This window comes from Mus caroli, unplaced genomic scaffold (assembly GCF_978045245.1).
Source record: "Mus caroli unplaced genomic scaffold, Mus_caroli_1 scaffold_7, whole genome shotgun sequence".
NCBI classification, from domain to species: Eukaryota; Metazoa; Chordata; class Mammalia; order Rodentia; family Muridae; genus Mus; species Mus caroli.
Genome location: NW_028227262.1, coordinates 114,512,878 through 114,539,635, shown reverse-complemented (window position 1 = coordinate 114,539,635; position 26,758 = coordinate 114,512,878). Strand labels below are relative to the sequence as shown.

Sequence of the window (26,758 nt, the reverse complement as noted above, 5' to 3'; positions counted from 1 at the left end):
CTACTCTCAAAAAAGACTAGAGGAAAATAGGGTAGAGACCATACAGGGGTCACAAAAGCCAGCTGTTCTTCCAACCATACAATCCACTACTTTTCCTGATTTTCATCTATCAGTTGGCACCGAGTCATCACACTAACCAGAATAATCTCCTTACTTGTCATCCACGGAACACTAATCCTGTTCTGTTATGAAATCCAATGTCCCTGACTGCCCTTCCACATCACTCACACCATACACTTGTAAGAAATGCCTCACTGACTTGACTACAAGTCCTGACTGTCCTGGAACTCACTATGTAGACCAAACTGGACTTGACATCACAGGGAGATGGGAATAGGGGTTAAAGATGTAGCTCTCAGTTGGCAAAGCATGAAACCCTGGGTTTGATGTTTAGCATCACACAAGACTGGGCATGATGACACATGCCTATAATCCCAGTATTCTGAACTGAGGAGATGAAGGTCGAAGGATCAGAAGCACAAAGTCATCTTTAGCAATATAGTGAGTTTGAGGCTAGCTAGAATAATAGTAATAAAAACCACAACAATAACAACAACAACATCGACAACAACACTGCAGCCAAGCGGCCAAGTAGGTACTTTCTGTTACCTATGTTGTGAGTTAGTGATTTAGATTTCACACAAAACAACAGTTTAGTGTTCAATGAGTGACAATAAGATCCTGGTTCTGTGTTTTTTAAATCTAGCTGCTATTTTGGACCATTTTAATACAATTTGAAGGATCAGTAGAGATCTAGCCAAACCTATTCTAGTCCAAGTCATCTTTTTGCACTGGCCAATAATGGCATCCTGAAACTAGATTCTAATTTGTCTTAATTGCAATGAAATACCTTCCCAAATTACTTCTCTTAAAATGCTACACTGTGGCTGGAGAGATGGCCCATCGGTTAAGAGCACTGGCTGCTCTTCGAAAGGTCATGAGTTCAACTCCTAGCAACCACGAGGTGGCTCACAACCATCTGTAATTGGATCTGATGCCCTTTTCTGGTGTATCTGAAGACAGCAACAGTGTACTCATATAAACATAAAATATTAAAAAAAAAAAAAAAGCTACACTGTGCCAATATCCTACCACATCCACCCCTCCTGACTCCCCATTGTCAAGGCTTTAGCTTCCTTGGAGCCATGCACCTCATCAAGTCTATTTCCCAGCCCTTCTGGTCAGCAGCTCAGTTCTTCATTGGACCATCTTTCCCTTTTAATTTAAATGGAACAAATCCTACATTATTATTATTAAACAAGCTCTTTTTCTAGCTCCTATTGTTTTTTGTTTGTTTGTTTTAAATCAGCACAATGTCTGATTTGCTCACTAAACATATATGTGTGAATGCCTGCACATACTACAGCCACTTTTCAACCTCAGGAAGCAGGGCAAGTGTTCATTCTGCAATGGAGCGAGACATTTACTAAGAGCAGATGTACTGGTTGATCACCAGATATCCAACTTTGGCTATTGCATAGACATACATTATTATTATTAGTAGTAGTAGTAGCAGTATTAAGATGATGATGTTTCATTTTTTTATGCCAATTAAACAGATTTCAGAAAACTTCATGATCAAAAAAAGAAAGAAAAAAGAAAATCTAAAACCTTACAAACAACAGTGATCGATTTTGTGCGATTTCAAATCTCCTATAATGCCTTCCGTTCTCTGGGCATTTTGTAGCAATTCCTCTCTGGCCGTACCTCCCTATGAACCTGTGCCAGAGCAGAAAGCAGTTCTGGCAGTTTTGAAGGTAGCTGGAATACCATACAAATAAACTATGTCAGTACAAGTATGCAGAGACAAGAATGCACTAATGTTGCTTCCTTCAAAGCAGCACATAACTTGGTTTCCAGGAGGCTGAGACTGCAGCACATACACACATAAAATAGAATATGATCGGTATGTCTTTTTCTAGTGTTTCGTTTCTATTTTTTAAGTCTCCCTCCAAATCAGTTTCCATTATAGAGCTGAGATATCAGTAGTTCCCATTCTTTGCTGCCACTGTCAGAGCAGCTGCTGAGATGAGTAACGGGATAACTGTGGACTGCTGTGGCTGCTGAGAGTGTCAAGGGCTGACCTGACACAAGTAATGTGGACTAACCCTGCACAGGACTGCTGTCCCTCAAGACCTAGCTCAGGTCACCTTACAGAGCACTAATATTTAATCAATGATCTGCTGAAATAAAGGGGAAAATGTACCACAGAGCAACCTGAAGAAACAAATGGAGATTGAGAAGGAAATCATTGTTTATCAAAACATTCTCCACTGCAATCTTTGAGAAAATAAGAGAGCAATTCACATCCCAGAACTAAAAGTCAGGGCAGGACTCTACTTCCTCCAGGGGCTCAAGGCATTTTGAAGCTGTCATGTTTCAGCCATTTGAAACCTCTTGGAGAGGGAGAATGCCACCAACTCTTTATCAATCTAGTAACTATGGATCTTCCTCAGAAAAACAACAAGCAAATGTACCGGCACACAAACCCACCATTTCACACAGACCTTCCAAGAGTTTGAGAATCCAGGTTAAAAACACCTGTGTTAAGGAAGTCTAGTCACTTTATAATGGCCAGTGGCCAAAGGGGTGAAATCTATATTAAAAAGTATCCCAGTGTAAGATGCATCATACAAGAATGTATTGACAAACCTGAAGTTTCTTAGAATTTCTCATTCTTTCCATGATTTTAATTATATTTGTCCATCACATAAAATGATTCTTTTATGTACTATATAATTTCTTCCATGCATTTGAGTAAATTATGATTTTAAAGACTTCTAAAATACCACATTAAATAAAAAAGTGAGGCCTTATGGGTCTAGAAATAATAAAAAAACAACAACAAAATGACTTAAAAGTAAGTTTTTAAGCACTCCATATACAGAAGTTGTAATGCTGAGTTCTAATTGCCTAAAAGCATTTCCCAAATTCATGGTACATCAGAAGTAGAGGGAGAATAGACAGAAAGGAGACAGACAGCTTTGGATCTCTTACTGGGGACTACGAGCAAGTCTGAAAAATCTTTGGACAAATTTTCTGTACAAATTATGAGTGAAAGGGAACAGAGAAAGGGAAGGAAAGCAGCTTCGCCCGGTAGCACCCCTCCCAGCACAAGCAGTTAGTAGATGGGAGCCAATCATCTGAGTGCTTGCAAGAGAAGGAAGCCAATCAACGCTGGAGAGAGCTAAGAGTCAATGAGCATCATTAAAAGAAGCAGCATTTCCAGCCTTAACCCAGAACACACAAAGCCCAGAAGCCTTAACCCCACAGAACTTCACACAGCAAACATTGACCTGTTATAGTCAAATGAAACCCATAATTGAATTAAGGTCTGATTAAAAGGCTGAAGTTTAATAAGTATACAGTTTTAGTATTTTCAAAGACAGAAGTTTTCTTATAATGTTGCTGTAAATTCACTTTTCAATGCAGGCTAGAAATTGATATTTATGCTGAACTCTAAAAACAACTTAGATGAGTAGAGAATTGGTCAATTCTGTGACCTCAACCAAATTAAAAAATACATATGTAAAAATAAATTTCCACTTTACTCCACTATACCTCAGGATGAAGCAATTTATTTTGTTATATGTAATAGGAAGTTCCCATATTTTATATTAAAAAACAACCCAAAAATGCCAATGCCATATAACATTAGCATCATCTTCAAATAAGATGTTTTTTATTAGTAGTATTGTTAAGACTTCTTTTTGGTATTCACAGTACGCTTTTCATGGTTCTTTTTTTTTTTTTAAACAAATTAAGGCATACTTTTTAAACTGTTTTTTTAAATCTCAAAAAGTCTGGCTTTCTCCATCTCCCCAAATGCTTTTAGGCAAATTATGGTAATTTTTTAAAATCAGATTTTGTCCACTGCTCAGAACTAAGTTCAGTTTATTTTTTATTATCATTTTAAAACTATTTCAAGAAGTTTTGCATTATCAAAGCATCACTTTACATTCTGCCTTATGAAGTACCCCACTCACTGATCTCTCATCATCTAAGGCTATCTATTACAACCTATATGGTCTCATTTTTACAAGACACCCAGCTTCCTTCTTCTACTGTAAGTCTTATTCTGGCCGGTTACTTTTATCACATGTCAATTATTTAACAATGAAATTTCCAAATAGATTCTATTGAACTACTGTTTGTTCAATAAAAACGTTACACTACTATGGCTGCTACTTACATACTATGTTTACCCCATGGTCAAGTTTCTAATAACTCAACTACAAGTTGAAATTCTGTTTTGAGGCATTTCCTGGTATATTAGGCAGTGCATTAGAAATCAGATGATATTGCATTTAGGCCATAATATTACCTTTTAACCATCTATGTATAATTAACAACCATTCAAAAATAAAAGTGCAAATGTGCAAATGAGAAAGAACAAAACAGTTTGTATACATGTAATGCATAATATATGATATAAATCTAGGCAACCAAAAAAAAACAGCTGACAACATCTTTCTGAGCATTAAATGACACCACCAGTTTTGTTTTATATGTATTCTTTCTTTTCAAGAATTCAAATAATGCAATAGACATTATCTTAATGTTTCAAAAATTTCAGGAGTAGATTAAAATATTACCATTTTTTTCACAAACCGAAAAAACAAAGAACTACCATTACTTTTGTATATTTCCAATAATAGAGTCAAATAGGAACAGGTCTAGCTAATCTCCTCTGGGATCTTAATTAATACTCTAAGTTTATTTATAAGAGTTAAAAATAGTATCACTTATGAGAAACAATGGCAAAATTATTATGCTAATAAATTATGTTAAAGGCCTAATGAAGAAATACTTTAGCAACTACGAGGTCCACGCTAGTTGTCGCCATGAGGAACGTTTATATTGGCTCTTTTGGGTGTATACATTAAATGCAAAGTCAGAAAGGAACCATGCAAAAATCCAGTTGCCCATGCAAGCACCCCGAGTCTAATCCTCTCCTTTCCTCTCAGTTCTGGTGTCAGGCCACAGTAGTGTGGAGACTTGTAGGCTGCTGTCCTTGTTGTAATGAATGGGAAGAGGCTGACAGTGGCATGGTCGAAACCTTCACCTCTTCTTCCCCTGTGGAAAAGTCAGTCATGGTCTAGTTACGGGTGACTAGATTTGTTAACAGTCCCTTTAAAAATGATTGCAATATTTGGAATATTGATACATATATAAAATACATGCTTAATGGTTGGAATCTGGGTGTGAAACAAGACATGAATTTAAAAAATACTATCTTAAGTACCTAAAAAGTAAGCTCTAAACACTCCCTTATTTTAAGGTAAAATCAAATATAATAGATTTAAATTATAAATATACCATCAAAAATAAACAAAACAAAACAAAAAATAAAGGAAAAGAAAAGAAAGAAAGAAAAAGAAAAAAGAAAGACCAGGAAAGCCATTCTTTTCCAAGCCAATTGGACCCCTTATATAGATATTCCTTAGCAGTAAGCATTTGTTTGGGGAAAAAAAAATTAAGACTTGACTTGTAGGAGAAAAAAATGATTTTAAAAGAGGAAATTATAAGTCCATATTTCAAAGACATTAGTCATATGAGGAGAAATGAAATACTATATTAATGAATTAAATTAATATGTAGCATATGAAATTTACTATGTATATTTGAAGTAATTAGGAAATAGTAAAATATTAACAGTACAATGATCCAATTGACTGAAAAGTAAGATGACTACTTCTAGTCAGAAAACTAGACATGAATGAGATTAGTTTTCCTAACTGGTAATTATTTCACTACAAGGAACTTACTTTACGCATGATACAAAACTCACATGAAGTTACTATAAAAACAAAAAATTGAAAGAAAAATGCCCTGATAAGTAAAATCTGAATTAACAAAAACATGAAAAATCTAAAGCCTAAACAATTTCATATATTTTTGAACAATATCTTAAACAACACTGCTTACAGACTTACACTTACTAATGTTTGTTTTCCGAATAATTTTCAGCATTATGTAATAAAAAACATTTTAGCAAAGAATTCTTTGAAAAATAAATCTGCAAAATTACATTTGGAAAGACAGCATAACTGACAAACTGCAGAAAGTCTTTCAATCTATAGAACAGGTTATTTCAATTAACACTCGCTCTTAAACCCTCAGAGTACATAGCAAGGAGCCTATGCCAAAGCAAATTGAAACTTCATTACTTGGTGAGAACATTGATACTAATAAGGACCTAAGCAAGAGACTGATTTTCAAGTTAATAAGTATCAATCTATTTTCTTTGTATTCTTTTATTACAGGTCATATGCCTAAGCTGGGCCAATTTGTCTCATGAAGAAATACTACTGGTTTTAAAAAAAAAGATTTGCAAGTATGTGAGAGCAAAAGTCAATTACTACTGGGAGAAAGCCAAGTTGAAGCACATACTGTGGTCTTCAATTGTGAAGGAGAGCATCAGTGTAGCAAGGCAAAAACCACTTCCATTACTGATTTTGAGATCTGGGCTGTGACCCTAGCTTACTGACTGAACATGCACCTTAAATTATTTAGGTTTGCTTTGACATTGCTAAAATGAAGGAACTAGACAAAGCAAGTCATTTTTTAGAACAAAGGCACATGGTTTCAATAGTAAAACAATCTAAATGAATCCTTTCTACCTACTGACTAATCAAAACTCCTGACCAGGAATAGTTCAAAAATCTTCTCAACTTAGCAAACCAGATACACAAGCACAGATAATGCTGCTAAAATACTTAAATGCTGAAGGCAATAACCAACTTAAAACCTCAAACTATTTTCAGTGAGACAAAGGAATGGAAGCTGGCTTTCTGTTATATCTCTGGCAACTGTTCTGCCATGATAGGGTTCACATATGTCAGTGCTTTTATAACCAACTGAAACAAATCAAAAATAAAAACTCAAATACAAATATATAGTAAACAGATGTGGTATCTGCATGACATAATGGCTGCACCTCTGATTTGCTCCTACAGGTCAGGACCCTATTTTGCTCTATACAGAAAAGCAAGTATGTAGACCTTTCTTTTCTAGGATAGACTTAGTCTGAAGGAAGTATATTTTAGGAGGCCCCATAGCGTGTAGTCTCCATTACTGAAGCATTAATAAATAGCTCTGTTGAACAGGGCACCAGGATAAAGACTTAGAGGGTGCATAGATGATTTGAGTTCCTTCCAGTCATCCAATTCAAATACATCTGAGCTTGAGAGAGACAGATATTTATGCATTATAAATATATACAGTTTTTCAGATTTTTTCTTTTGTCATTTATAATAGTTACTGAAAATCCTAAATCATCTAGTTATAATTATGTAACTATTCTAAGGCTTATTATATTAGTACATTTACTTTCTGAGACATCTGTCAAATATTAACTAGCTCTAATAGGATTCTAGTGTAACTCTTAACAACTTTAAATAGTTTTGTAAATTAAAACTAAGTTTCTCTAGTCTTCAGTACTTTAAAAATAATCTATTAACAAGTTTAGTTATAAATACCAAGCAAGAATCATAGCCAAAAATTGAAAATCTAGAATAACTTTTCCCACCCCATACCGAATACAATAATGGCTCAGAATTAAAGTTGGTGAATTAACCTTCGTTTTTTAGCATCTCTGAAAAAAAGTTTTCAATGCTCTGTGATTGAATATAGTCAAAGGGAGGAAAAAACAAAGGACAGAATTATAATTTAATGCTACATTTAAAAATTAAGTGTCTATTTCAGTTGAAGACTATCACAAAAAGGCCTACACTTAACAAATCAGACACATCTCATTACTAATATTCAAAAATATCTACTGTGTAAAACTTCTGGAATGTTCTTGGGTGCTAAAAAACAAATGGCTCAGAAACTGGAAGAACAGACACCCTAGTAAAGACAGACATACAGTAAGTCAAACAAGGATACCAAGTAAGTATGGCTCAATCAAAAGTCCAGCATCAAGTACCCACTGTCTTCTCTACCAGAGCTCCTCATCTTCTCCATATCATCCCTACAATTTAAACAGCACCTCTTGTTATAGAAAACCCTCTGCTTACTGTGATGGCACACAGTATCTACCTCTATGCCTTTATTCAGGAAGTTTCCATCAGCATAAAAGACCGTTCTCTTTTGCTGCTAACCCAAACTCAAGATACCACATTACAGAACAATTCCTACTTCTTCAAAAAACTTCTCCCCAACAATGATTAACTACACTGTTTCTCCAATTTCAGAACCACACATAAAGCTCGCCACTTTTGCATAAGACTTTCATTTGAAGTCTTCAAGTGTACTAACAACTACCTGAAATAGCATCTGCATTTTTGTATTCCTCATATAACCTAGTTTATAGTTAGGGCAAAATGGAACTGAAATGTTAACCATAATTGGCTCATTACTTTATTTAAGAGGGAGCTTTTAACTTTTAATATTAAGACCAGCTAAAAAGCACATCACTAAAGATTGAAATGTCTCCTTTCTAAATTATTAAAAACAAAGCAAATGCAAACAAAATTGCATTCTAGTGTGCTATGTTGAATGGAAGCAAAGGAAAAAGCAGGGAGAAAAGAAAACCTTAGTGGCCGACAAAAGGAATGGACTGAAAGCAGCTACCCTGGGCTCCCTAAGACATAGTCACTCCCTAAGACCTCATAATTCAATAAGCAAGTACCTTGAACCCACCAAATGTGCAAATTACTATAGCAGGTGATCTCCAGTATATTTCAACTGCTAAAATTCACTATATCCATAACAACAAACTAAGATCTATCTACTTGTCTAAAACATGAAATGTTGCTGGCTCTAAGGGAATATAGCCAATGATTTCTGATGGTTCTCTCTAAGTCTACTTATCAAACTTGCTGTAAACAAGAGTATGAACACCTTACTGTTAAGAGTATATTACTATAATAATACTATGCCATGACACATTTTAATTTGAAGGCCACGACAGAGGAAGAAAACCAAACTATTGTGTAAGTGCACAACGGGCTGAGAACTATTCTGTTCTACTTGAAGGGAACCAGGAGGGAAGAAGCTTTATCACAGCATCTCTAAAGCCCAAATTAAACGAAGACAGTTAACCAGAATGACTCTTTCCCAAAACTTCATTTAAAAATGTTATGTACGATCTAAACACGCTAAAACTCTGAAACCTTCAAGATAGCAACACACAACCAGAAGTGATCTGGCATTATACCTGCATTACCTTATTTATCTTGATTTATTATTCCCAGAAATAAAAACATATCCAACGAACAGGGTACAATCTCTCCTAAACAATTTTCCACAGAAAGTATGTCTGTGACATATAATAGGCTTATAAAACATTGATAATTGAAGTTCTCAAATATTAAGTTATATATACATATGGCAAGTTTTGATGTGTGCATGTATGTATCAGTCAAAATAAATCATCGCTATAGCAGTTAGAGTGGCTTTATCCCTCATGCTCTCATTAATTTTGACTAAAAAAATTTTAACCATTTTATTTTTAGAAGATAACACAAGCTATTTTTATTATGGTGTTGGCCTTTATAATACCATAATTTCCGAGCCCGTATTTTTCTTTTCCTTTTTTGTGTTTACATATTATCTGAATGTTTGGTAACCATCCTATTAAATAAAATGCTTCCAAACAATAAGTAGGTATAATACTCCACCATCCTTATAAAGCTCCATATTACAAGGCATTCATTCTATCAAAAAAAAAATTTAGGTTAAAGATATAAGGTTTTTCATAGAAATTTCTAAGACTATAGCGTAGTCTTGTTACCCAGTAGCTCTTCCCTAGCCACCCAGCACCCTGAAGACAAGAATGATACACATATTCTCAGAGGGTTTAAATGAACCTACCTGCTATGGGGATCCCTCCCAGACCTGTGTTGTGCTGTGGCGGGAGATTCAAGTCCAAGAAATTACTATTTGAGGTGGGGTTTGCTGTGTGGTTCAAGTGCATGATGCTATTGCGTGGAAAGGCCATCCAAGGATAGCGGGCTGCCTGGCCTGGAAAACCGAACGAATTATAAACTGCTCGGTGCTGCTGAAATTGAGGGAACCTCTGTGGCAAGACTGAAAAGGTACTATTAAGAGAGTTGGCATTTGTAGGTGCAGCAGAATGCAGGAATCCAGAGCCTGGACCTGGACCTTTGGCGGTTGTAGTGTGTGAGGAGGAGTTCTGAAGAGATGTGGGAGAAAGGGAAGGTTGATCTTGGACGGATAGTTCCTTCTCAATCAGGTCTGCTAAGGCTTTTCGAGTGACATCAAAGGGATCAAACCCCAAGTCATCCTCTGGTTGTTTAGAAGAACCAAAGCCGAATGCTGCTTGCCAGTCTGTAGATGATGATACTGGGATTGTTTCTGTTGGGAAGAAAAATAGTGATAAATACAAAATAAATAGTCTATCTATACAATGTATGTTAAACAGGCTACTTTACAACAGAAAAACAAACATGCAAAAATTATGTAAGATCATTAGTTCCAGAGGACCTCATAAATTTCTAGTAGCATTTCACTGGTAAATTAAGTTCAAAACATGAATGATATAGATTGATTGTCCTGATGAGAAAGAAACCTCCTCACCCCCGCTACCCAGATCACATCCAACCATTCATAGTCAAAACCAGCATGTCAATAAAGTAATATAGTCTAAAAGCTAGTAAGGTCCATTCTCATTATATACTAAGACAAATTAACTAAAAACTTGATTATATGTTTTTAATTGTCTATGTCACAGTGCTACTGAAGATATGAATTCATGCCATCTTTCAGACTAATAAGAAAATGTAAGTGAGTAAAAAGAGAAGTGGTGTGCTTGCTGCTTTCTAATCCCAAATGCTCTGCTTGGCCATTCACTCAACACCAAGATTGGCTGACACCTCTGAAACCAGCAAGACAAAGATGGAAAGTCACGCCTCTTCAAGGAAGAGAATGTAAACCATTCTCACATCTTTCCTCAGTCTAGTTTCATCTGAATGTGATGTAGTAAAAAGATACCAAAGTTCCTGAATGTGGCTGACATTGTGCCTTGGATATTAGTTAAAATAAAATTTCCAAAAGGTAAAATCATAACTTTTATACAAATATAAACCATGGTAAAAATAATTTTAATAAATGGAGCAAAATTTAGTTTTTACTACTAAAGAAATTCCTTATTTGTCAATTAGGGAGAAGATCTTAAATTTGATTATGTAAAAAGTCCTCAGTTTCTCTAAGATCAATAATCTTTTTGTTTTTTGTTTTTTTTTCTTTTGGATTTTTCTTTGAGATAGGGTTTCTCTGTAGACCCCTGGCTGTCCTGGCATTCCCTTTGCAGAAGAAGCTAGATCTGCCTGCCTCTCCTGAGATTACAGGCATGTGCCACCAAGCCCAGCCAGAGCAGTGAGATTTTATTTGAGAAACCATGACAAATGATTTCTAGAGAAATCTGTTTTCTAACACAGTAATTTCTAGGCAACACAACAACTTGCATACTATCTAATTCCTGTTTTTTTTTAAGGGAGCTGAGAGATAAGAAGATAGAAGTATATCAACTAAAACATATCCCATAAGTCTGTCAATTTCTAAGAGTCTGATTACTAACACTAAGCATTGCTGTTGCATACCTGATGTGAAGAGGCTCTGTGGTTCTGGAGCTGTAGGCCAATCACTGGGTGTCTGTGGAGAGCTGGGAAAAGGAGGAAGCCCACTTGGTATAGGGTTGGGGTGGCGAAAATTGTCTGAGAATAATGACTGTGACTCTGTTACTGCCCCTTCAAAAGGAGACCTCGCACTGTGATTGGATGAACTGATGGGGATGACAGGGTTGGATTTTGATAAACCAGGTGGTGGTGAAGGCGTATCACTGTTAGATATCTAAATTAAAAAAAAAAAAAAAAAGAAAAAAAAGGAAGAATTTGATATAAGTTTATATCTTAATAACCCACAATTTAAAACATTTGCAAACAAATGGTTTTAAATAGTGGTCTTCAAACGAGAACAACTGACTTCTTAAATCAAAGTATGGAATTTCAGAAAAGCAAACAGTTCATTAACTTACACATGTACTTAAGAAATGTGTATCTGCAAAGATGAAGCTGGTCTCATAGTCTTTTACAATTGTATTTCTAGTCATTCCCAACTCCCCAACCCTGCCTCCCAATTCTTGCCGTCTAGGATCTCATTATAGAGCGAGTGCTCAAGAGGAAACCCTTAGGGGCAAAGACAAAGGATAGTAAGGCTGACTGACTCCAACGTCTATCATTTTCTGCAAATTAGATGATTCTAAGTATTTGAGTTTTTAACAAAAATAAAGGAATATCTAATCAAGGTTTTCTCAAACAATCATTAAAAAATAATTCTGCGTGGTGGCGCACGCCTTTAATCCCAGCACTCGGGAGGCAGAGGCAGGCGGATTTCTGAGTTCGAGGCCAGCCTGGTCTACAAAGTGAGTTCCAGGACAGCCAGGGCTATACAGAGAAACCCTGTCTCGAAAAACCAAAAAAAAAAAAAAAAAAAAAAAAAAAATCTGAAGGCTGGGAGTATGAATAACACCCTACATTCAATTCCCAGCATCAAAAACAAAAACAACAATTAACCAAACAAACAAAAATCAAAAAAGGAAACTCTGTGCTTATAATAAGGACAAATTTGTATGTGATTCTGAGGTACCTATGTCTGTGCATTCTGAGGGGCAATAATATACCTACCGCTCCTCCTCTATCTGTGCACTAGTTATACAAACTGTCTTGGGAAAACAAAAAGCATCGCTACGATTACTGAAAATGTATTTAATGTCACCAACATTCACAGAGGAATACATGAAACATGATTTTAGGTTAACTCCAACATATGCTGTTTTAATCAACTCAATAGTATTAATAGAAAGTCAAGAGAAAAAAGATATTTAAATTCTTGTCATTGTGTTCAGAATATAATTGCACACTTGCCTAATATACATAAAACACTTAGGCTCAATTCCCAGCACCACACCAAAAACAAACAAACAAAAAACCCAAAACAACAACAAAATCATTTTTGCCACAGCAAAAACATTTCAGTTCAAAGTTTATAAGTTTCTTCGTGTTTTATTTTGTTTTTTTGGTGTATTTGTATGTGTTCATATGAGTTCTCAGACGTGTCTAAGGTCATAAAAGGCCAGAAATGTATACTGGGCACCTTCCTACACATGCTCCATTTTAGTTTCTGAGACAAGGTCTCTTACTAAACCTGGAGATCATCTAGGCAACTTTGCTGAATCCTCCTGTCCCTAGCCTATTAATGGTAGGTTTATAGACATATGCAGCTGTACTCAGCTTTTATGTGAGCACCTGGGGTAAAAACTGAGGCCTTATGAGCCTTACTTTTATCTGTGAGAAGTATAATGCATTAAGATACAACTTGGTGATAGCAACAGAAATAGGTATATTATATTTCAAAAAAAAAAAAGTTTCTAACTGCTGAAGAGCTTAAGTATTTTCTAAAAAAGAAATTTCTAAATCTGGTATCAAAATATGATGTGATCAAAATATGATGTGACCAAAATATGATGATGGGTACCAAATATTGTGTGTCCTTAGATATATCTGAAAATATAACACTTTGGCTGAAAAAAACCTGTTGGGCATGGTTATACAAGTATGTAAGCCCAGCCCTTGGGAGGCGGAAGCAAGAGATTCAGGATCTCGAAGCCAGCGTCAATACATAGCAAATACAAAGCCAGCTGGTAAATAAGACCATTGAAGAGAGAGACAGAGAGAGACAGAGACACAGAGAGAGAGAGAGACAGAGAGAGACAGAGACACAGAGAGAGAGAGAGAAATATACCAACACTGTTACATCTTTGTAACTACTTTTAACTTGTTTTATTTAACCAAAAAAATTTTCTTTTAAGATTTATATTATTTCATGTGTGTAGGTATATGCACCACATGTGTGTCTGGTGTTCACAGAGGTCAAGAGAGTATTGGATCCTCTGGAACTAATGGTAGAATGATCCTGAGCCTCCACATAGTTATTTTATAGAATTTGTGAGTAAACAGTTTAGAAAAATGTTATATTTTAGTTCTATTCGTTTCACCTACACTGTAGGAAATTGGCCGTTCTTTATACAAGAGATTAGAAAAATATTTTTGTTACCAATATAAAAAGATGACTCTGTAGATAAAGGGTCTACTACACATGAGAACCTGAGTCTTCAGTGCTCACATGTGTGGAGGCACAGGTCCATAACCCAGTGCTGGGGAGGACAAGACATGCTGAACACCAAGGGCTTAGCTGGCTGGCTAGCTAGGCTAGCCATCGTAAGCTCCAGGTCCAGTGACCCCACTGTAAAAAATAAACTAAAAAATTAAGGTGGATGGCCAGAAAGATGCTTCAGCAGGTAAAAATATTTGCCTTCCATCCTGAATTTGATTCCCCAGACTCAGGTGGGAGGAGATCTGAATCCCACAAGCTGTCACCTGAACTCCACTTGAGAGTTGTTGGTTGTGAATATATCCACAAAATAACTCTAAAGCAAGAACCCAGAAGGCAAGGTAGCTGGAACCCCTTTATGGGACCAGAACAACTTGGAACTCAACATGACAGATACCGGTGCAGTATGATACTGCGTACCACCCTGTGGTTATCAATGCAATTCTGATTTGGAGGCTGGAGAAGTGGCTCAGCACTTAAGAGCACTGACAGCTCGTCCAGAGGTCCTGAGTTCAATTCCCAGCAACCACATGCTGGCTTATAGCCATCTGTAATGGGATCTGATGCCTTTTTCTGGTGTGTCTGAAGACAGCTACAATGTACTCAAGTACGTAAAATAAATAATTCTAAAAAAAGAAAAAAAATATAAGGGACTATCTTAACTTATACACTATACATTGTATACAGAAAAGAAGCTAACTATAATACATTTAACAAAGCACTCCATCAAGGTGTTTTTAAACTGAATCAGTATTTAAAGAATGTTTCAATTTGGAAAATTTGCTTGCATAGAGCACTTTGCTTTTAGGGTATAGCAGATACATGAAAAGACTTATCAAACTTTCATGAGAAGACTTATCAAAATCTTACCTGTTGGGAATTATCACCATTCCCTATACTGAGAGAATCTGAAGGTTTGTCAATGGGGCTGCAAAAGAAAACAAACTAAGTAAAAGGAAGAGTAAATCATTCTAGAATAATGTAAAAACAAAAACCTCCCCAAAGTAAAAATAAACACTTTGTTATCTTCATGTTTTTGAGATACTATAATGCAAGATCTTATGTAAGATATGAAGGGTTCAAAAATAGAAGGGAAAGTCTCAACCTTCTCTACTCCATGAGAAACTCATATTCTAATTATAGTTCCCAAAACTACGGCTGAAATAAATGACTCACGGGGAGGAGAAAGGACAGGAGAGCTGTTTAAAACTGATCTGATGGTAGGCTGGGCATAAAGCTTGATAGGACAGCACTTGCTTAGTGTGTGAAAAGGCCTGGGTCCCATCTCCAGTACTGCAAAGACTACACCAGACACTACTCCAATTAGTAGTAAATCTTCATCTATCATTTAGTTTTGTGCATGCAATAAAAACATCCATTATAGTTTTTGAGGCAGTAATTAATGTATTTTTCTGTCTGACAGAGGATAGAAAAGTATGGAAATGCTCTCTCTATAGGCTTTTAGAATCCACACATTTCTTTTAGTATTTCTATGTTTACTAATCCTGTCTCTAGAACAGAATTCGAGGGTGCATATTACACATACACAAGCAAAATAAACAATATATACTTTAATAAAAACATTTTTTTCTGACCAAATACTAACATTTATCTTCATATAGAGAAAATATAGTACAATGGTTAAGACAGAAATTGTAAATTAAAGTCCATTTAATGTGTCTCATTCAAAGACAAAATAAAAATCCCTACTATAACACTAATCTAACGACATAATTTTCATAACTAATTCCACTTAGTTCAGACCACAAACGAAAGTATTACCCAGATGTGTCCAAAGAAATAAGGAAGCAAATTAAGATTACAGAGCTTTAAAATTACTTTATTCCCTGCATAGTCACTTTACAGACAAGAACCACAATTAACTGCTCTAAGCAAACTTAAGGGCAAGTATCCAATCTGAATCCCAAGTGGATCTTCTTCAGAGATGCTGCTAGATACACTGGACTCTGCTAGATGGTCTACTAGGCCAGTTATCAAATTGTTTATACAAAATGTTTAAAAAGTTTATACACTAAGAGGAGAATTGGAAGAAAAGAGAGTATTAAAGGTAGGAATAGCATAGGTCAAATGACTTCATATAATAGGGAATGAATTAGTTCAAACAAACAAACAAAAATATGGTTTGAAATAATAAAGGAAGACAGAGGCCAGAGGAAGAGACCTCCTGGAAATAAGCAATATTTAACATTTTTTAACATTTATTTGTGTGTGTGTATGTGTGTGTATGCAAGCACATGGATGACAAATGACAACTTGCTGAAGTCAGTTCTCTCTACAATATGTATATTCATATGTACAAACACATACAAATAAATATAATTTCCAGAAAAGTATGTATAAGCCCCTATAGATAAACTTTATAAACACATTTTCATAAAAGGTTTTGCTAACATTTCTTTCCAAGAATAAATATCTTTAAAATAATCCAAAGTTCATTTGAAATTTAAGTTGAAGAAATCAAGTGCTGAGGTCCTCTTCAAAAGCTAAATATATAAGTGTGTGTCTACTCTATTCAGAGCATAGAGCATATCCCATCATTATCTATAGAGATTCTGGCCCTATTAGTTTAAATTCAAACACCTGGCATGCTAGTCAGCTTCCTGTCAATATGACACAAGCCATGGTCATTAAGAAGAGGAATCTCAGCTGAGAAGCCGCCTCCACCAGACTGGCCTGTAGAGTATTTTTTTTTTTTTTTGATTAATGATGTGGAAGGGCCCAGCCCATTGTAGATGGTACCACTCCTGGGTGGATGGTCTCAGGTTGTATAAAATAACAAGCTAAGTAAGCTATGAACAGCATTTTTCTGTGGTCATGACAGATGAAGTAAATCCTTTCCTCAAGCTACAAAATTCTACTCTCAGTGTTGATCCAAGCATCAGAAGGCAAACTAGGGTGCCTGGTCACCGATGATCCAACAACAGAGGGAACAGAGAAAGGGGACGCAGTGAAAAAGGATCAAATCTACCAAGTCTCTCATGTTACTAGATTTTACAACTGTAAGGAGTCAAAGTCAAATTTCAGTATTTTATTTTAAAGATACAGAACCCAAAACTCAAAACTATCTGTAGACAAGCAGTGTAAGTCACATAACTGGCTTCTGCTGCAATCTTAAAATAGTCCTCTCCTAACATGTCCCAAAAGTCAATGCTTAGATTTTCACATAACTTTCTTCCTTAGTGACAATGTCAACCAACCAAAAAATAGTTCCATGGAGGCTTAAAAAAAAAATTTTTTTTTAACATAAGACAATCATACAGTAGGAGGACCAAAGAAAAATTCACAAAGGGGACTGAAAATGGGAGAGAAAAAAACTGAAGGTCTCGTACCCTTGCTTGTAATTCAAAACAGTCATAGTTTATTTTAGTTACACTCTGAACATAAATTTAAATAAATAAAAATGCCAAAAAATGAGCAAGTCCAAATTTCAATGGCATGTTGCTGTATATACAAATGTACATATACTGTTACTAAATGAATATATTTTCTTTTTCAGATAAATTTAGTTAGATAAAATCATTTTTTCATGTTTACCAAAGTCTTAAAAAAAAACTTGGGAGACATTTAAATGTTTGATACCACAAATAATATATTTAAAATTAATGACATGCAAAACTTGCATTATAGAATACATTTTAATCTTGTATAAGCTTCAATACATATCAATATTTAACCTACTATGCTATTAAAATATGGCCAACTTTTAAGTGGCACAATTAGCTCTTTACATGCAAGAAAATAAATACCTCAGCAAACCTGGAGTGTTTATAGCTGGGCAAATGCTTTAATTGGTTTTCTCATAATCTCTAGAGCTACTTAACATAAAATGAAAATAAATGCCTTAATAACAACAGGCAGACACAAATAATTATTTTTTCCTTTCCTTTCCTTTCCTTTCCTTTCCTTTCCTTTCCCTTTTTCCTTTCCCCTTCCCCCTTTTTTCCCCTTTTTCCCCTTTTCCCCCTTTCCTTTCCTTTCCTTTCGCTTCTTTCAGACAGGATGTCTCTCTTACATAATCTTGGCTTTCCAAGCTGGTCTTGAACTCACAAAGACCCACCAGTCTGCCTCCCAAATGCTGGGATTATAGGTGTGTGCCACTTCGCCTGGCTAAGAATTATTCTTTTTTTTTTGGGGGGGGGGGTTCAAGACAGGGTTTCTCTGTGGAGCCCTGGCTGTCCTGGCACTCTGTAGACCAGGATGGCCTTGAACTCAGAAATCTGCCTGCCTCTGCCTCCCAAGTGCTGGGATTAAAGGCGTGCGCCACCACCACCCGGCCTAAAAATTATTCTTAATACTGAACTTGAAAGACATTGAAAGATGCAACAAGCCTTCCTACACAGCCGGTAAGCCTTTATTTATTTTAATCTTGTATCTTTGTAATGAAGTTTAACTTTCAAAAAGATGTATTTAAGTTGACTTATACACTTTTTTTTTATGTACCTTCTCTTCTAGAAAATAAGGACTTGAAGAACCTTATCTTTAAAAAAAAAAAAAAAACAACTTGTTATTTCTGTATTTATGTGTGGTGTATACACTTCTGTGTATGCTCCCACATGCACCCAAAGAAGGAACTCGTGTGACCTGCTTATCACCTATTTCATCACTCTGCACCTCTCTTAATGAATCAGAAGCGAGGCTGGTGTGGAGGAAAGACATTTCTCTTCTAGTGTGGACAAGAGATTTACAGTCTCTATCTTTATTTTTGCATAAAATGCAGACCTGTTTACTAGTAATCAAGTATCTCCTCCCCAAGCCCCAGCACTGAGGTTACAGCTGTGCCTAATACTTGAACTGCTCTTCATGATTTTGTAACAAGTATCTGCTGAGCCATTTCCCCAGTCCCTCAGTGCCCTATCTTCAACCATTCCTCTCTTTACTCTCAAGTAGAAACTTCTAGTTTGTTTGGTAAGTCAGTTATGTTAAATGATGTTTTGCTGGAGCACACAGGTGAAAGGACCCAGGATGATGGAGTACAAATATGAACCTACAGACAGTGGGAGATGAGAAGAGAGCATTGGTTTGGTTTGTCCTGCCTGCTGTTCTTCACTTATGACATGCATGTATAGTTTGCCTTACATAGCATGGTTGATCTCCACTAGTGGTGACACCAGAGAGAAAACTCTCTAGAGAGAAACTCGTCAAAGAACTGCTTGCAGAGTTCCTGTGGCAGCTTGCGGCTTCCACGGCCTTGCCTAGGGCCAGTTAGTGAGCCTTGCAGTTTCTTCAGGATTGAACTACAGCTGCCGGTTCAGGCCTGGTGTCTGCCTGCTGAGAGGACTGGTCTGCAGCTGCTGAGTCGTATTTGGTGTTTGCTATGGGACAGAACTGCTGCGCCAGAAGCTTGAGCTCACACCCAAGGAACTATTACTTAAAAAGGTCCACCTCCCCCGTATCCTAGTAACTTTTCTCTTCCACTGCCCCTGCTGGGTGGTGGGCAAGAGGAGAGGTTGAACGTTTATTAAAAGTAGGTTGCAAAAAATTTATGCCTACATTATTCATTGAGGAACAAGAATACAGTGGTATTTTTTAATATAAAAGTCCTCAAATGGGATTAGGGTATATATAAGCAGGGGTTCCCTGTCCAGACAGTAGGTGCCTGTTTGTCAGGACTTTAGCTACCTTTCACTAAAACCTAAAGTTTAATGTCAGGATGGAAAAGTGCAGGCCATAAGACAAAGCATGCGCACTGAAGGGAGTGGGTAATAAAAATCAGACAGCATAAAGGCACGCCCTGAATATCCAGCATATGATCAAGAAAGGGAAGGCACTCGCACTGGGGACATAAGAATAATCATTTTGCCAGAAAGTGGTGGCAAAAGCACTGGGGAGGCAGAGGCAGGTGGTCAGTCTGCCCTACACAGTGAGATCCAGGACAGCCAGGACTACAGGGAAGAGACCATGTCTGAAACCCTGTCTCCAAAAACAGAACAGAACAAACAAACAAAAAACAAAAAAACAAGAGGAAGAGGAGAGGAAGTAGAGATAGAGGGGGAGGAGGATCGGAGTGGTTAATTAGCCTGACTGAGTTTTTGTCCCACCTTGCAAGATCATAATAAACCGCTTCACTTTTACCACTGAGTCTCTGGTAGTAGTTACTTTGAAGTGGAGATGGGAGCAATTACCTACAATTTCGTCTAACTTTCTAAATAAATCCAGTGAACTTAAGACGGGTAATTACGATCCCCTAGGCCACTTAGCGGGTCGCCACCATTTATGCAGATGTGTAGTAACTACATAAAAGTCAGAACAGGTCAGACACTGACAGAAACTAAAAGACAGAATCCAAAACAGAAAACCAAACCCCTAGCAATTGGCCAATTTTAATATCAAGTAGCCAAGCTTAGCAGACTGTCACCCATTTAATTAATAAATAATTCTGGGTTTTATGCATAAATAAAAATGGAGATTGTAAGTCATTTGTGTGTAATAAAAGAAAGTCTTTCGGGAGACCCATAAAATGCAGGCCACTTTTGTGGCTGCTGTGCACGCACTGAGAGTCCCTGCTCTCTACCACTTACCTCTAGCCCTCTGCTGGCAGCACAGCAAAGCCTCCATAGAAAAATAATGGACACGTAAATTTTTGCATACAATTTCAGAGTTCACAGGTATCTCAATACCTCTTTATACTTTAACAAGCTTTGCTTGAGAGCATCTTGTACATTTTTGACAAACTATGCCTTTTTTTTTCTTGAGTTTTAGAAGTACCAAGTAATGCCATGGAATTCAGAGAACAGGAGTAATGCACTAATTCCTCCCACTCTAATAATCTATTAGTAAGGCATTCAGATGGCTCCTGTCTAGGAGAGCACACCTAATTTTCAGTAAGAAAAAGGTCAGTAGTGAAGTGTTTTCCGAGCACACATAAGGCCCTGGATTTGTTCCAAAGCACCACAAAAAGGTAACAGTAACTCTGGTGGTGGTGATGGTAATAATATACACTTCCTCTCCAAGGAATAAAAACTGGTAGATTCCCTGTAAAAGTTTTCCTTTCAAACCCTTTACTAGATAATATACTGGCACCCTCTATCTGTGGTCAAAGGAAGCTTAAAACACTGATCGATTCTTTGGAAGCTACAACTCTTAATACACCTCAAGAGATTTTCAGTCAAAATACATTTGGTTATGACAAGGTCTCACTAATAAAACTAATGTGACTGACATTAAACTCTTTTCTAGCAATTTCTCCTTTAAATTTTTGGCAGAGTTTAATTAAACCTGTTAAATGAAGGCAAAGTGAGATGAGTCTAGTCTTTAAAATGACAGGGATTTGGGTTAGAATCTTGTTTCTACAGTACATTTGTGTGGAATACTCGTTAGCACTTAACTCAGTTAGTTTTCTTATCTGCAGTAATAACGACAGTATCTGCCACACAGGAGCATGAAGATAAAAGAAGCACATTAAAATTTTATTTACACCTTCCCTTTGTTTCAGCCTGAACTTCACATCTTCATTTTCCCACAAGGACTGTGTGAGCCACGTCAAGCCCTGATCACAGTGACTCTTACCACACTGTGATACACTGTGACTCTTATCACCAGGCCTACTCAGTGTCTGAAGCACAGTAACCCAGCCAGGCATCATTCCTTTTATACTCTTCGGTTGTTGCACAGAGAATGTCCCAATCTACACGAAAGCCCCCAATACCCATCCTTATGCATTACAGCTGTGTGGCTTCCTTGTTTTCTAGTCTCAGCATTTGAATTCCATCATTTCTAAGCAATGCAACCATACAGAAAACTATTTTTAATAAGAATGATGATTGAGTATAGAAATGCTGAGTATATCAGAAATGTTTACTACAACGATCTCATTTCCTTATTAAGCCTCCCAGACGCTGTAGGTAATGAGCAATAGCACATGGTTCATCATCTAGAAAGAGTAGTACAAATTATCAAAGGAGACGGTCAGTTTGTTCAAACCAAAAAATATGGTTGGATTTAGCTCCTATTCCTAACTTCAAGGTAAATAAAACTCACACTGTTAAATATAGTAGCTTTATGTTTTATGCTGAATTCTACTTATATATCTATATACATATATCCATTATGTTTAAGTGTATAAAAGTAAACATTCACATTTAAATAGTTGTAAATATTGAATTAATATTCAGCATCAAAAGGCAAAGGCACCTGCTTTTAAATTCTAAGCATAAGAATATGTTTGACGAAAGATTCTAACAATAATCTGTGAAATTCTTATTGATACATTTGAAAGCTGGTTATCTTACTAGACTATAGACTCTACTATTTAAGGCGGAACATTAAAACATCACTTAAAGAATATTTAGGACACAGTAAAATCCCAAAATTATGATTTAGCTATATAATTTCCTGACAACCTGTGCCAAAGTAGAGTTGAAGAAAGGAAGATCACTAAATCAGCGTGAGACGTTGCACTAAAAACTATAAATCTGTTTTAACACTCATCCCAGTATCTACCACCCAAAACCATGTTAGACGTAGTACACAGGAAGGTTACTTTTGCCACAGGTAAGACTATTTGATATTCTCCTCACAGATACAATACCATTGCTTCCCTAGACTAAACAGCCATGCATACCTGTAACAGAAACACACACACTTTAGAAAACTACCACTTCCTCTTTTATAACATGTTTTCTCCTATTAGGTCAGGGAGAAAGCTTAAATTGGATGGCAAGAGTGTTCAGTATCTAAGTCTCCTTGGTTTACTTTTGCCCTACCCAACATAGGGTTCACACACCTGAGAAGGCCAAGAACTTGCTATGAAGCCCAGTCTGTGACCTCAAACCTGTAACCCTCCCAAATTAGCCTGCTAGAATACACCCAGATCTCTGATTTCCTTTCAACGTGAAAGGTGTCCTGGGCTCAGAGTAGTCTGTATAGATATAAGAGCCAAAAGTGAAGGCATCAAAGAAAATGAAGTGTTAACAGGGAGCAATGAGCAAGAGAGACTCAAACTTAGCCATGCCTTGTGGTTTTTGCCTTTAATCCCAGAACTCAGAAGGCAGAGGAAGGAGGCTCTCTCTGGGTTCAATGCCAGCCTGGTCTATACAGTGAGTTCCAGGCCAAACGAGGGCTACTTTAAGACCCTATCTCAAAATAAAATCAAATAAAAATCCCACTTAGAAACTATGGTCTGACATTTCTACATAATTGAACAGTGCATAAATGATAGATCTTGTTATAATTTTGCCTAAAAAGCATACACAATAAAAAAAATGACAAACAGGAAGGACATCTGAGTATCAATATTTAATCAGTACTTACGTATCATACCTTTGTAATGGTGTCACTTTGTTCTTATTCTTATCAACTGAACCCGTAGATAGCTGAAGAAAATTGGGATTTAATTTATATAATTCTTGGAGGAGCTTCTGTTCATATTCTTGGTGCTTACCCGCCTAATGAAAGAAGAAAATAAAACTGCAGTAGGATTCAAAAAAAAAAATCTGGTATTAAATACTTGGTTCCTTTCTGAATTATTAAAAGTACCATAAACGGAATATTAGTTTTTTCAGAGTTAAAAGAAACATGAGAATGATGTTACCAAACTTCAACAAAAACAAGTTATTGCAGTCAAGGTAAACTACAGATATTCCATAGGCCAAAACATTCTTTCGGCATCCCATGAAAAGAACAATTTCACATATCAATACATCAGAAGGCCTTGAGATAGCTCAGTGGGTAAAGGCTCTTGTTGGCAAACCTGACAACCTGAATCTGATCCCTGGAAAACATATGGTTGGAGAGAACCAACTCCTACAAGCTATCCTCCCACTGCCACATATGTGGTATGCCACGTGTACATGTGTGCACTCATATACACATAAATGAATAAATATAATACAAATTTAAAACTACTTCCAGTTTCTAAGTTTTCTGATGCCCCAGTTAGATTTAACTGTCAACCTGACACAACCTAAACTCTCCTAGGAAGGAAAGGCCAGCTGAGGGGCTGTCCAGATTACAATGGCCTCTGGGCATGCTTCTTGCTTGTTAACCAGTGTAGGAGAGGCTGGCCCAGCCCACTATGGACAGTACTATTCCTAGGCTATAAAAGAAAACTAGCTATGTATAAGCAGGTCAGTAGGAAAGGAAGTAGCATTACTCCATGGGTTCTTACCCTGACTTCCCTCAAAGATGAACTAAAATAAAACTTTTAGGCTAAAAAAAAAACCTCCTTTCCTCCCATAAGTTGCTTTTGGTCATGCTGTTTGTCAGAGGAAGCAGAAGGAAACTAGACCACCTATGATTAAACGAAATTTATCAATAGATGGCTATACTTAGAGATCAATAGTATAATGAATCCACAATTTTCTTATATTTTCCTTCATCTTGACACCAGGTAAAAATGCCATTAACTTGTTTTTATTATCTACTTTCTCCCTACCAACAACAAAATAAAAATTCATGTCTTAACTCTAAACCAGGACTGAGCAGTTTACAGCCAGTCTCTTGTTTTAGAAACAATGCTTCACTGGGCACACTCTAGTTACTCCTTTATACAGTGTGTCCACAGGCTATCTTGCTACAATGCCAGAGTAAAGTGTTACATTAGGGATAGTGGAAGACAGTGACAGAGGCTACAACTGCCTAGGAATCTTAAGATACTTTATGAGACTGGCCTTTGCAGAAAACTTGCTAGTACCCGATGCATACACAAAAAAAACACCTGTCAGTGAGGTTGGGGTATCTTCCTATCAGAAGACAATGTCACAAATGGTACAGGAGAAATCAGGCAAAGATTCACTGAAAAAGCAAGCTGTAAACAAAAGTAAATAACAATAAAACCACTTCTGAGTGACTGTTTACCATTGCTTGTGTGTCTTAAATAAAAGGACATTTCATTTACTATGGGAATATTAATGATTTGAAAACTGTGACTTAAGTATATCTTGTGGCAAAATAAAAATACAACAGAATAAATCAAGTGATGAGGGAGGATAGAATCATCTAAGTGAGCACAAGCAACTGCATCATTTACAGCACACAGGGCACTGCTTCTTCCTCTGCCACGCACGGTAGCTATTCAGTTTTGAGCTGTATAGTAACAGGGAAGATGGGTTTGGTGATTTGTTATGACACAGCTTACTCAAAGTTTCTGTCCATGCTGAGAGATATTTCAGCAAAAAAACTATCAGAATAAATTTTAAACTCACGTAAAATGTTTTAAGATTGGGGGGATAAATTTTTCATCTTTAAACCTTGAACCACCTTAAAACTCTTTCTGTAATCAATACTTCAGGAGTTATTATGGCTTGGCCTGATTCATAAGTGATTATGGTGCAGTTCATACAGGCAGTTAACATCCCACCACATGCATTTTCTCCTACTGTTCAATGACAAATTTACATGGAGATCAATCTGGATTTAGAAATCCTTAGGCAAATGTTCACTGTAACAGCATGTGGGTGTTAAGTACATGCTCCTTAAAATCCAGGTTGAAAAGCTATCTAGATTCAAGGTTAACTCAGGAGGTAGAGAGCTGACTCAGTGGGCAAAGTGCTGCTGTGCGAACATAAGAAACTGAGTTCAGGTCTCTGTATGTAAACAAAACAGAGTGGAAAAAATAGTAGGATACTAGGGACTTCTTGGGCAGCCAGTCTCAGATCAACCAAACAGACCCTGAGCCATCCAGAAAGATACTCCGTGTGTACCTCTAGTTTCCACAGGTACATGTACCTTCATATACCCAAAACACACCACACACACATACTCAGAAAACATTTCATTTTGAAAAAAAAAAATCACCCATAAACAAACAAAACAAAACTTTAAAGTACTAACTGAAAAATATGTACTTTGTCTTCCCTCTTGAGTACCATTATTTTTAACACTGTTTTTGAATTTCAAAGACAATACTGTCAAGAATCATCAAGCTGTTTATTATAATGGGACTTAATCTGCACTAACTCCAAGTCAAAAGAGACATAACTTCATGCTGTTTACAATCTGCATTTAAAGGAGCTCATATATTTTCTAGATTGACCTAGAATAAAAAGTAGCAATGAATGCCCCCCACCTTCTAAATGAGAAGTATTTCTGCAAAAGTCCAGCAAAAGATTCAGCAACAATCTGAAGTCCTCATCTACAAAAGGGAACCGCAGCATTGTGCTTTGGTATCCTCCTCATTTTAATATGCCGTATGGTCAACCTTTTTACTTGTAAAAGCATGTTTATACTACAAATTAAAAGGAGACAGGAGAAGAGGAAACGTAAAACAGAAGATAGGATATTAAGCCTTCAAGTCACCTTTTACAGGACAATGACTACTCTATGGACACTTTCAAAGGAGACTCACTGCTTGAAAATAATATCAGCATCACTGGACAGATTATTATTTTCTAGAACACTCTATAGAGAATAGAAGTAAACCAAAACAAACAAAAGCAACAGCAGCAGCAGCAACAACAACAACAACAACAACAACACAACTACAGTTGGGCACGATAGCGGCTTTAATCCCAGCACTCAGGAAACAGAGGCAGGAAGGTCTCTGTGAGTTCCAAGATGGCCTGGTCTACAGAGTGATTTCCAGGACAGCCAAAGATACAGAGGGAAACCCTGTATCAAAAACAAACAAACAAACAAACACCCCAACAAATTACTTTAATTCCTT

The 26,758-nt window shown here is 36.6% G+C and overlaps 1 protein-coding gene across 8 annotated transcripts in view; it reads right to left on the bottom strand.

Annotated features, from left to right (window-relative positions):
- Window positions 1–26,758, bottom strand: part of Cnot4 (CCR4-NOT transcription complex subunit 4) — a 110,949-nt gene that overhangs the window by 19,258 nt on the left and 64,933 nt on the right. For 3 of the 8 annotated variants that reach the window (XM_021164397.2, XM_021164399.3, XM_085840738.1), the window contains exons 7-10: window positions 23,407–23,540; window positions 15,007–15,064; window positions 11,568–11,817; window positions 9,820–10,323 (exon numbers count right to left, since the gene is read on the bottom strand). In XM_021164397.2, the coding sequence (XP_021020056.1) occupies window positions 9,820–10,323; window positions 11,568–11,817; window positions 15,007–15,064; window positions 23,407–23,540 (946 nt within the window). Of the gene's footprint in view, window positions 1–3,333; window positions 5,077–9,819; window positions 10,324–11,567; window positions 11,818–15,006; window positions 15,065–23,406; window positions 23,541–26,758 lie in introns of those variants that run through there. The other 5 variants (XM_021164398.3, XM_021164400.3, XM_085840739.1 and 2 more) reach the window with 3 other exon arrangements.